General features: G+C 51.4%; 1 protein-coding gene across 14 annotated transcripts in view; it reads right to left on the reverse strand.

Moving 5' to 3' along the window:
* Positions 1–12912, reverse strand: part of DIP2A (DIP2 acetate--CoA ligase A) — a 112063-nt gene that overhangs the window by 17049 nt on the left and 82102 nt on the right. For 12 of the 14 annotated variants that reach the window (XM_051859505.3, XM_051859509.3, XM_089330395.1 and 9 more), the window contains 8 exons: positions 12099–12238; positions 8728–8864; positions 8211–8291; positions 7426–7553; positions 4999–5113; positions 2348–2549; positions 1314–1423; positions 1157–1237 (listed from right to left, as the gene is read on the reverse strand). In XM_051859505.3, coding sequence (XP_051715465.1) covers positions 1157–1237; positions 1314–1423; positions 2348–2549; positions 4999–5113; positions 7426–7553; positions 8211–8291; positions 8728–8864; positions 12099–12238 — 994 coding nt within the window. Of the gene's footprint in view, positions 1–1156; positions 1238–1313; positions 1424–2347; positions 2550–4998; positions 5114–7425; positions 7554–8210; positions 8292–8727; positions 8865–10846; positions 10928–12098; positions 12239–12912 lie in introns of those variants that run through there. The other 2 variants (XM_089330400.1, XM_089330399.1) reach the window with 1 other exon arrangement.

Consider the following 12912-nt stretch of genomic DNA (forward strand, 5'->3'; position numbering starts at 1 on the left):
ACCTGCACTGCCACCAGCCCCTCCTGGTATGTCCTTGGGGAACTCAGTGACAACTTGTGACTTTGGGCACAAGCCTGGAGGATGGACCATCTGGGCTCGGTGTCTGCTGAGCTCGACCATCTCTTACCAAGCCATGTGGTCAGCACTCCGCCCCTGGGGGCACACTGTCACCCAGGGCTTGGCCACCAGCTCTAGTCAACTTCCCAGACGCACACAGGACACCCTCAGGCCCCACCGCTGACCGCACATGGTGCTGGTCTATGCCTCTGCTCTGCATCCCGTGCCACAGCCAGCCCCTCACCCGCCTTCCTGCACTCTGCAGCAATGGCCTGTCATCGCAGCCTGCACCTGGTCCCTTGCCACTCAGTCCCACAGAAGGCTGCCCACTGCACCTGTGGGAAAAAGCCCACACCGCAGCCTCATCTGGTGCTGTCCCTGGGCCTGCCACGCTGGCTTCCTTCACCCTGCCTGGCAGGCTTTCGCCCTCAGCAGAAGCCCCTCCCCCTTCCCCGCCCCCTGCTCTGGTTCACCGCTGGTGGCCTGGGTGCTGTGGAACTTGTAAACCAGCTGCAGTGAGCTCCGCGAGTCTCCCTCCTGAGCTGCTTCCTGTCAGGGAAGACCTTTCAAGCCTCCCGAGAGCAGCGGTCTTTTACGTCTTATTTAACACCGCACACATAGGAAGCATCAGTATGTATTTTTGGACGACTAAGTGGCACAGAGAGCTACACACACATTTTCCAAGAGCATAGTGGCTTCCCCTTGCTGTGCGGAAGCACAAGACCTGACAGCGCATACGATACAACAGATACGGGGTCAAATGGGGTCTCCCTGCCATTCAACTTTCTCTGGCAAGGGAGGGTGATAGGCTCTCCTTCTTCATATCCTAGACGGTCCTAGGACAGCACAACGTGTGCCCACTGGCACTAGGAATACAATGAATGGATTTCCAGAGCACAGCAGGAACACAACCATAGCAGCATTTGCATTCTAAAGCTGTAGATAAATGGAGAAAGTCTATATGCCTGCTTTCAGAAAATGAATACGAACACTGTCGTGTGAAGCTATGCCGCTCTCTGGACATGAGGACATGAGGACACTGACCTGCTGACGTCCTAAACTGCAGCTCCACCCCACCTCCCAGCGGCCTCACCCTCACCTTGGCATTCAGCAGCAGAAACAGTGGGTGGTCTGGTGTGGTGTGGGCCCGCCACTGCAACACGTCAGCCAGGAACAGGAACTGGGCAGAGAGGGGCCCTCAGTCAAGGACGCTGCACCCGGGAGCCACGAGGCCACCCTCCAGGAGCGCCCATTACCTTCCGTGCCTGGTCGCTGTCTTCCAGGTGGGACAGCTCTCTCCCAGAGGCCTGGGCGATTCTCTTCCCTGCGACCAGGTTCCCAACGATCATGGAGGCGGGTCCAACCTCTAGAAACGGGGAAATTCTGAGAAGCTGATGACCGCACTGGCAGTCGCTCTGAAGCAACACTTGAGCTCGGCACGAACTCCTGCACTGAGATGCATTCAGAACCCAGCCACCAGGTTTGCGCTAAGTGACAAGCAGAGTCTCTCTTACCTGTAAACTGTGTCAGTTGAGAAATTTACCACGTGACAGATGAAAGGTCTTCACAAAGTTTACAGAAAATACATTTATGAACAAGTGGCAGGGATTTCAAGATTTTTTTTTGCAACAAAATACATATTTTTCAATTAAATTTCCCACCAACTTTTTGAAGTCTCCTTGCATATCTTGGGGATATGATTTGCTCTCAGTCACAACCAAATTCTTAACATATTTTATTGCTTTATTGTATTTTATGTGTAAGTCAGGAAATTAAACCATTCTGAAATTTTATGCTAATTGTTCAACAATCAGCAAACCAATTAGCACAAAGAAGGTAATGAAAAACTGCATATAATAGTCAAAACAGTCTTTCAAGTTAGTTTTAAACCCACTGAGAGACATCTGAGGCCCCCCCAGCCTTGTTGCCCTGGTAGGGCCCAGTGCTGAGGTGGGAGTGGTTAGTGTAGCAATGGCCAGCAGAGGCCCTTTAGGTCCAGAGCTGCAAGTCCTGTGTCAGCTACACCCAGAGACCCATCTCCAATGCAAAGCTAAGGCACTGTCCTTAAATTTATCCTCAAAATTGGTACCACTGGGCAGGTAGAAGCCCCTGCATAGGTGAAGTCTAAGTTCTCTCATTTGTACTCAGCCTCACTTAGCTCAGGTCATGACCAACTTGGTGTGCAAACTCGCTGTGGCTCTGAACCCCAAACTGCCCAAAGACATGGGCAGCTCCTTCCGTCGCGTCTATTGCCCCCCACCACGACGGGGAGCGCAGAGATACAACTGACCTGGTTGTTTTTGACGAGGTTTGGGAAGGTTGGTGACACAGGTGTGAGGGCACATCAGAACATTGCATGGGTGCAGTGTCCCCTCCAGAAAGCGCTGCTTGGTTTCGGAAATGTGAATCCCTCCAAGAGGCGCCTTGGGCAAGGTGTTGGCAGGAACCAGGGCCAAGCAGTACACGCCCACCTGGTGGATGCTGTCAATGGCCTGGGAGGAAAGGACCTTACTGAGCACAGGTCACCAACCCCAGCCTGGTGTGCAGCTAGGAGAGACGGCCATGCAGCATGGACACATCACAGAGAGTTGTGGAAGAGGCAGGTGAGCTTTGGGTCATTTTGTTAAATGAGAAAACCAAACAGAGAGAAGTATGTGTATCTTCTTACCACTGAGTAAGAAAAGGGATACATGCACACTGTGTGAGCATATGTACATGGATGTGCTACATGTGAACACATGCACACGAGCACACTGTGAATATGCATACACTGTGTGAGTATGGACACACTGTGCATGTGTGCATGAACACATGTACATGGGTGTACCGTGTGTGAACACGTGCACATGAGCACACTGCGTGAATAAGCTTACACACCATGAGCACGTGTATACAAACACACCATGAGCACATGTACATGAATGCCCTGCATGTGAACATGTGCACACAAGCACCCTGAATATGAGTACACACTGTGTGTGAGCACATGTGTGTGATGTATGTGAATATACTGTGTGTGAACATATGCACATAAGCACCCTGAATAGGCAACCACATTGTGTGAATGTGTATACAGACACTGTGTGTGAACACGTGCACATGGGCACACTGTGAACATGTGTATACTGTGCGAGCACATGTATACATACTGTGTGAACACATGTACATGAAAACACTGTGTAAATGCATGTACTTGAGCACTCTGTGTGAATACACTACACAAGCACTGGGTATGAGCACAAGTGTACACACTTTGAACATGTGCACACAAGCACAAAACACGGTGATCATGTGTATTCACACTGTGAGCACGTGTACATAGAACACTGTATGAACCCATGTATATAAACATTGAACACGTACAAGGAGCACTTTCTGTGAACACAGATATACACGTGTGAATATGCGTATATAAACATGCTGTGTGTGTGTGTGTGTGTGTGTGTGTGTAAGAACATGTGACACAAACTTCGAACCCTGCCCACTCAGAGTGCAGAGCTAAGCACCCCAGCAGTGTTTCAGTTTCCTGGTGGGCAGGTAAGAGGTGAGCACAGATATGTTTTAAAGTGTTTGCTTTTAATTTGACTCTGGAACTGTGTATTTTACAAACCACAAACTTTAGATGTTAAAAGCAATCCCTAACACTGAAAACAAAATGAATGACCCCAACTAGAATTAGGCTGGTAGCATAGCTCCAGGGAGAGGATCTATTTAAAGTGAGTCTCCACAGAATTTTGACAGCCCAGCCCTCACGGGACATGCGCAGGAGATAGAACTACAAGGACATCTCCAGCTGCCCCCAGGTCTCCTGTGGACAGGCAGTGCAGAGGGCATTCTTTGGGGACTTCAGGTGTGCTGTGTGGCCGAAGTCATGAGTGATTCTGCTGGGGTCATTGGAAACCAGTTTTTTAGTGAGGGAGATAGGTCAGCAAGTTCAGTAAAAATGCTGTGGTCCTGAACTTATAAGCTCAGGATGCAGGTAACCATACAAACCAACTGATATACTTCTTCTCCCACTCTCCTCTGAGAAAAGTCAGCCAGGAACATTGGATGCCCAGATAGAAGTGTCCTCCATCACAACCCCTGGAAGGTGGCAGGACCCCTGTGGTCCTGCAGGCCATATGTCCAGCACAGGAAAGACACTGCCCACCCCACACCGCTGAGCTTCTGCTATGGCCCCAAAAGACCCCCGGTGTGTGAAAAAGACACAAGAGACAGCCTGAAGAGGCTCCCACGACCACTGAAAAACCACAGAGCAGTAACAGATTGAAACTCAGCCAGTATGTTTAAATCTGCTGGCTGATAATGAAACAAGCAAAACAAAACTCAGGATCTGTGACTCGCTTCCTGCACAACCTGCCCTCCAGGCCCCACTGGTTGAAGAGGACATGGCCCTCTTCGAAGCACAAACTTAGAAGCCTGTCACAATGATGAAGAAGGACCACCACCACCAGCCTCAACACTGTCAAGTCCCAGCCATCAGCGGCTACAGAGCTGCACCCGAGCTGGTCCCTAGGGAAACACTGCCAGAGCTGCCGGGAAAGTGAGGTCACAGGGCAGAGGCTGCCACACGGGGCGCCGGTGAGCCGTCAGTGGGGAAATGCAGCTTGCACGCCCTGCCTTCTCAGGTCAACGGGCACAGCCAGCGTCAATAGCCCAAAGACGCCTCAAGGCTAAGTCTAGTAGACTAAGTCATCATGGACAACCAGGGCACTGAGCAGTGCTCAGATGTTTAAAACCACATCAGTGAATGTGGGGCTGTAGCTTTGCTGTCTTCTGTGTCATGTATCTGAAATAGTCCAACATGAAGCGTTTATGATTTTATTAAAATAAACATGTGAGATTAGGGTTCTGCGATGTCATGATGTGAGCACCATGTGGAACGGGGCCCTGGCGGCCACGGCTCTGGGTCACAGTTCCCTCCCTCAGGTAGGCACTCACCTGTAGCACGCGGCTCATCCACTGGAAGCTGTCCTCCTCAGAGGCATCAGGCCGCTGCTCGGCCACCAGGACGATGCGGTCATCATGCAGCACGGTCACCGAGAACACAGCGATCCTGAGGGCAGATGGTGGTGACAAGAGTGACCACAATGCCAGAGGACACCAGGCAAGACACAGGCACCTGCACAAGCTGCACTCCTTTTAAACATCAGTTTAACAAATGCACTGCTTGCTGCAAATTCGTACAGTAGCCCAGCATTCTAAGTTCCCTGAGTATGACTAAAGCAAGTGTCAATTCATAAAAATAGACAGCACTTCAGTGCCAAGCAAAAAACCAGGCACACATTAAAAAAAACTTCAATTCCATTGTTTATTCCATAATTATTAATTCCAATAATTCAAATATTAATTCCAATAATCCTTAATTCCATGTTGTTGGTACATACATCTTTATCTTAGAGCTCTATTACTTCCCTATTTTATATTCAAATCTTCCTGTGTGTACTGTGACTAGCGTGTCTGGACTTGTTTCTACCACTGTGCTTTAAGAATTTCAACCCATCCCCTTTTCTGTGTCTCTAGTTTCTTCTAGACTTTGCGATTTCTACAAGGGTTCTTCTCAAGCTTCATGGGAAATATGTATTATTAAAAAATTATGCATAGATTTCAAAATTTCTTGCACTAAGATGAAGTTACTTTTAATTCTACTTTCCCATGAATTTCTGAGTTACTCCTTGTATCTTTTCCTGTCTGTGATAAGAAGTTGCTCTCCCCAACCTACATCAGTATCTCCCATTCTAATCCTGGGTCACTGTGGATTCACTAGCTCTTGTTCTTTCCTTTGGTTGATTACACATGTGTACACATACACACACCCGTACACACACACAACCAGGGCACATGTTCCTCCTTGGCACACACACACTCTCCTCCAAGGCAGATATATCATGGCATATACACACCATGGCACACGCACATATCTATGGTGCACACACACCCCTACTTGGCATACATACTCCCTCCACAACACACACACGTCATGGCACAAACATACCCTCCTCCAGAGCTCTCGCATGCATACTTACACACATAGGACACTACACGGCACACATACTACTGTACATGCCTGCCACACATACACATCCTACAGGCATTGCACATACATACAGCACACACATGGCACACAGACCCTGCAAACACAGAGCAAACACCATACACCTTTTATCCAAGGCTTTTCCTCATATTGAGTTTTTCTTACTTTCACACCTCTTGTGGGACTTCCAGATTTTATTTCTCTCAGCACCTTGTTCAAAAAGTGTATTTGGGCCAGCGCTGCGGCTCACAAGGCTAATCTTCCGCCTGCAGCACCGGCACACTGGGTTCTAGTCCCGGTCGGGGCGCCGGATTCTGTCCCGGTTGCCCCCTTCCAGGCCAGCTCTCTGCTGTGGCCAGGGAGGACAGTGGAGGATGGCCCAAGTGCTTGGGCCCTGCACCCCATGGGATACCAGGAGAAGCACCTGGCTCCTGCCATCAGATCAGCGCGGTGCGCCGGCCGCGGCGGCCATTGGAGAGTGAACCAACGGCAAAAGGAAGACCTTTCTCTCTGTCTCTCTCTCTCACTGTCCACTCTGCCTGTCAAAAAATTTTAAAAAAGTGTATTTGTACACTATTAACAAGTTCCCAATTAAATGACGATGTAGATGAACACAAAGTCAGGTTAAGACACTGTAACGCTCGAGAGTGTCACCACTGTCACCGCATATCAAGGGGTGTGTGGCTACTCTGACCCCCCCTCCCCCAGGTGGCAGGATCTCCTAAACACCTCTTAAAGACAGGCACCTTCCCTTGAGGGATGAAAGGAAGAGACGCGTGAAATTCGCAGTCTGAGGGGCGTGGGAGGAGGGCCTCCTCCAAAGCTCCTAGAGTGGTCTGGCTGCTGAGGCTCCTCCCAGACCCTCTGCCCACCAAGCGCAGGCCCAGGGTCCAATTATTTGCTCACTGGAACTGAGAACCTCCAGGGCCTGTGCTTAACACGCGCAGAAAAGCAGAAATGACTTTTACCCAAGGGACAGGATACTCTGTTTCACCAAACCTAGGAGAAACCAGAATCAGCCTGGGGTGATTTCACAGAGAAAATGGACTTTCCCATCTGACTACATTACTCAGGTCACGAGAAGCTGCACCTGTCTCTATTGTCACCCAGGCCCTTCCCTGTGTGGCTGAGTCTTCGTCCCACTGCCCCATCACACACTTGGACCTAGTTTATGTTCACTTAAGGAAATGAGGGAAATCTGTGGACAGCTGGGACGGCAACTCTGCCACATTGTGGGGCTTGTGAATTCACACTCTCGGGGCTTAACTTCAGCTGTGACAGAAGGCTCCTCATACTTCAGGGAGAAAAGGGAAGTGAGACACACAGTCCATCACCTGCCTCTGTAGACAAACTTCATGGGCTCCACAGCCAGGGCAGTCGCCACGACGTCGTCTGCATTATGCCTGCGAACTCCAACCACCATCAGCCCATCCAGCTTGCCCACGACGAACACCAGGCTGTCCTGAGGGAAGGGTGTGGTCAGGAGCTGACAGCACCTCAGAGGAGGGTCACCCTCATGGGCCACAGGAGCCACAGGCACTTGTGACAAGCGACGCTGGGGACAGACTGTGTGGGAGGAGGGACTGGGCCAGCAGGGCTCAGGGAGACATGGAGGCACACAAAGTGTCTAAAGGACTCTGCAAACCCCTTGGCCCAGGGCTGGTCCTGGACCCAGCGCTGCAGTGTTCTGGTGACAGCACCAAGCAGGCACTGTCGTGGGCACTGCTAGGGATACCCACTCGATGCCACAGGCACTCTCCTCCCAAGTCTTCCCAACATGCCAATGTCCCCTGGGAGGATGGGGGCAGAGGCATCCAGCTGAGAACCACTTGGGCCAAGAATTTATTTCTATGTATCACAGACCCCAGGAATAGTGAAGAAGGTGTCATGAATGCCCTCTGAGAAAAGCAGAACTCCCTCATCTACCCTGCAGGCACCGAAGAGCCAGGGCCTGTGTGCAGGGGGCCAGGCTGCCTCACAGAGGCATGACAGCCTGCACAGAGATGGGGCAACAGGCAGGGGTGGGCATAGCCAGCCAAGGCCACTTCAGGGTCAGAGGCAGTGGGGACGAGAGCCCACTGCCCCAGCTGCTGGTCCTGGAATATGAGCACAGACTCACAGGCCCGATGAAGCCCAGCAGACCCGTCCTGGTGAAAGGCCGGTCAGAGACAGGGACTCCTCCTGCAGTGATGGGCACGGTCTGCGTAGAGAAGACAGATGGTCAGGCCACGCTATCAGCTGGGCAGCCGGAAGCTCCGCACTGTCCACACTGCCTGCTGGCCAACCATGGTGGTCACCAGAGACTCCCGAGGAAAGGCCAGGATCTCTGAGCCCCACTACCCCATCTCAGCGTCTTTATGCTCCCAGAGCCTGGCTTCCCTGGCCTCAGGAGGCTTGCCCTGAACAAAGTGCATCACGACAGGGCACCACAGCAGATGGCCGCTTCCCCAGGGGCACCCTGGTGCCTGCCTGTGGGCCAACGCCGCAGGTTGCCCTGCATGCCCTTCTCCCACTCTGGGAGGAGGGTGCTGTGGTGCTGCAGCAGCTGCTGTACCCACAGGCGTTGTGTCCAGCATGCAGGCCTCATCAATGCCCACGGGACTCATTTCAATGGGAGGGTCAGGAAAGCGTCAAACCTCAAATGCGTTCTTCGTGATTCCGAGCAATCCATAGTACGCAGTACCAGTTGCACTGGAGTCGACACAGATCTCTCCAACTTCATCCGTTTTGCAAAGATAAGGGGTCCCTTCCACCTTCACGACACACACACTAGCTAAGAAGAGACAGGCCTCAATATCACAAACCAAGAACAGTCCTAAGTGGAAACACTGTATGTGCAATAAGTTCTTGAAGGAGTTGACAGGCCTCATGCACACTCCACCTCCTCACAGCTTTTTATTTCAGACAACGCTTTCCAAGACCATGTGAGGTGACGATGAGGACGCAGGTGGTGTCCAGCTGGGGTAGGGGCTGAGCCTGTCTTGTGTTATGACAGTGCCACACCAACACTCACAGGCATGCACAGCAGTAAATTTAAAATCACAAACTGCCACAAATCCATTTTATATTGCGGCAATTACAAACGCCATGGGCTCACACGCTGGAAGGCTGCACACCTCACCCTAGACTTCATTTTGTCAATCAGCCCTGCCACCTACAAGTACAGAGGGTTGTGCAGGCCCTAGGAACAACAGACAGGTCCACCAAGGGACCAGCATACAGGCCTGGGGAGCACCCTGGACACAGACCTGGAGCGCTGTAGACACACACATAACATATACACACACCTGGGGAGCACTGTGGACACGCAGACACACACCTGGGAAGCACTGTGAATATACACACACATATACCTGGGGAGCACTGTGGACACACACACACACACCTGGAGAGCACTATGGGGACACACACACACACACCTGGGGAGCACTATGGACACATACATACATACACACACACACACACACACACACCCCTAGGGAGCGCTGTAGACACACACATAACATATACACACACCTGGGGAGCACTGTGGACACACAGACACACCTGGGGAGCACTGTGAATATACACACACATATACCTGGGGAGCACTGTGGACACACATATACACATACACAAACACACACATATACCTGGGAAGCACTATGGACACGCACACACACACCTGGGGAGCACTGTGAATACACACACACACATATACCTGGGGAGCATTGTGGACACACACACACACACACACACCTGGGGAGCACTGTGGACACACAGACATATACACACACACACACCTGGGGAGCACTGTGGACACACAGACACACACCTGGGGAGCACTGTGGACACACACACACACCTGGGAAGCACTATGGACACGCACACACACACCCCTGGGGAGCACTGTGGACACACACACTTGGAGAGCATCCTGGATACACACACCTGGGAAACACCATGCACACATCCCTGGGGACTACTGTGCTACACACACCTGGAGAGCACCTAATGTACACACACTTGGGGAGCAACACGTGCACATTCCTGCGGAGCTCCGTGGACACACAGGCCTACCGAGTACCTCACATGCATGTCTTTCTGTAACCCAGTTCTTATGAATAAGAGGAATTGAGCACAACTGAATGTCCCCATGTTAATTCAGAATCATTAAACCTCAGTTTCCACCCATGTTTAGAAGAGTGTCTGGTGCCTTCCTCATTACCGGGTTCAAGCCTTGTACAAGTCTGATGATTCCTTGTTTGGACAGAATTACAGACAGAAAACGATGTAATTCAAATTAGTAAAGAAACAGGAGTAGGAACACAAGTGAAAACTCTCCAGGTCTCAGGAGGCACCAAGACAGCTGCCCAGGAACCCTAGAAGGGCCATGATGGAGTGGGGCGAGCTGGGAAGCTACACTGAGGGGCAGCCTCAGGGCAGCAAACAGCGTCCACCACTCATGACCGTCACTGGAGGCCACAGGCCAGGCTCTGTCTTAATCCTCCTCAGTGGGAAGGTGCACATGTAGGGAGACTGCAGGCCTGCTGGCTGCTGCTGCAGGAGGGCTCACGGGGCCTTTCTGGGACCCACAGGGACTTCTGGGAAGAGTCCACATCAAGCTCCCACCACAACACACACTTGCTACAACCCACTTCAGTAACCTGGTCATGGAGTCACAATCTTCAGAAATGCCACCACACAGGGTAGGCGGGGTCAACATTTCAACATGCAGGAAGTAGCAGACATCGCCTGCGTGCAGTGAGCTCTCACCATCATCTCCCCAGAAACCAGAGAACCGCACCTCAGCGTCACAGACCATCAACACACCTGATCTTTTGGCTATTCTTTAAACTTAACATAAAAAGAGGGGGGGGGGGAGTTGAAAAAATATTAAAAATTTTTTACTTTGCTATTCACTTGAAAGGTAGAGAGACAGAGAGAGAGACAGAAATCTCCCACCCACTGGTTCACTCCCCAGATTCTCCAACAGCTGGGGCTGGGCCAGGCCAAAGCCAGGAGCTAGGAAATTAATCCAGGTCTCCCATGCAGGTGGCAGGGACCCAAATCCCTAAGCCATCATGACTGGCTCCAGAGCGCACACCAGCAGGAAGCTGGAACCGGGAGACAAGCCAGGACTGGAACATAAGCAGTCTAATATGGGACACAAGCTTCCCAAGTCGCATCTTAACTGCCACACCAAATGTCTACCCTGAACAAATATTTTATAAATTAAAACCCTGATTTACGTGGAAGAGCATTTTCCTTTAAAATTTTTATATTTGCTTGATAGACAGAGAAGGACTGAGAGGGCCAGCGCCGTAGCTCACTTGGTTAATCCTCCGCCTGCGGCACCGGCATCCCATGTGGGCGCCGGGTTCTAGTCCCGGTTGCTCCTCTTCCAGTCCAGCTCTCTGCTGTGGCCCAGGAGTGCAGTGGAGGATGGCCCAAGTGCTTGGGCCCTGCACCCCATGGAAGACCAGGAAAGGCATCTGGTTTCTGGCTTCAGATTGGCGCAGCGCGCCGGCCATGGCAGCCATTTGGGGGGTGAGCCAACAGAGGGAAGACCTTTCTCTCTGTCTCTCTCTCACTGTCTAACTCTGCCAGTCTAAAAAAAAAAAAAAAAAGAAAGAAAGAAAGAAAGACAAACAGACTGACTGAGAGTGCATGTACTCCCATCTACTAGTTTATTCCCAAAATGCCTGTTTTGCTAACTGCCACTGGGCCAGGGTCAAAGTCACAAACCAGGAACTGAATCCAGGTCTTTCACATGCGTGGCAGGGAGCCAACCTGAGCCATCACTGCTGCCTCCCCGGGTCTGCGCTGTCAGGAGCTGGAGCCAGGACATGAATCCCAGAGTCCCAACCTGCATCCTAACTGCTAAGCCAAATGTCCGCCCCACCCAACAGTGTTTCTGAGAAATCTTTCACTGTGTGCGCCCTTCTAGAGCACCCCGACAAGGGCACTTGGAACCCTGTTACGACTCCAGGTGTAAGATGCAGGGTGCTCCAGTTACGCCCCTTACCTCCAGGCATCACCTGACCGACGTCCTGCACAGTAAGGACTGACAGCTTTTCTTCTGTGTCAACCCTGATCACCCCGTAACTCAGACCGCTCATGGACAGGACAGCCTTTCGTGGAGGAGGTCCTCCCAGATCAGGCGGCCTGCAAAACAAAAGCAGCACCAGGGGAACCGATGCAGGTTAAAACTCTAGGGCACATGTGGCCAAGGACCCACCTTGCCTGCAGCGTGATTCTGCGCCAAGCCAGTGCTCAGAAGTCGACCTGAGAACCGAATGTTCTCAGCTGAGTCCTGTGCAGTGTTGTATTCATACAGGTATACTCGGAGAAATCGAGTGTGCCTACCTCTATGCAGGTATTAAGGAGCTCTAAAGTCTTAATAACTTATCACTAGAAACTCCTTCCTCCCTCACAAACGATACATTATTCTTGGTTCCTTTGTGCCATGGTGATCCTCAATCATGTGCCTCGTGCAGTGTGACCCAACATTCTTCCCACTGGAGCTGAGCACGGGACTACAGGGGAAGGAACACTACATGACTTCCAAGGTGGGTCACACAAGGGGATTCAGCTTCCATCTTGCTGTCCTGAGACACTCACCCTGGAGCCTGGGTAGCCAGGTGAGGTGGAGGATTGCACTGGCACTGCCTTGCTGTGAGGTAGCCCAACCAGCCTATCCCAAGACACAGAGCAATGGTCTCTGAGAGCTGCCTAAAGCTACAGGCCAGACACCATCTCCCTGCAAGGTAAACTCCTGACAGAAAGCACGAGAGATAGTAAAATGACTCCTGCTACCTCAGGCCACTAAGTTTGGAAAT

This window comes from Oryctolagus cuniculus, chromosome 4, assembly GCF_051225735.1.
Source record: "Oryctolagus cuniculus isolate XC-2025 breed Fujian yellow rabbit chromosome 4, ASM5122573v1, whole genome shotgun sequence".
Lineage (NCBI taxonomy): Eukaryota > Metazoa > Chordata > Mammalia > Lagomorpha > Leporidae > Oryctolagus > Oryctolagus cuniculus.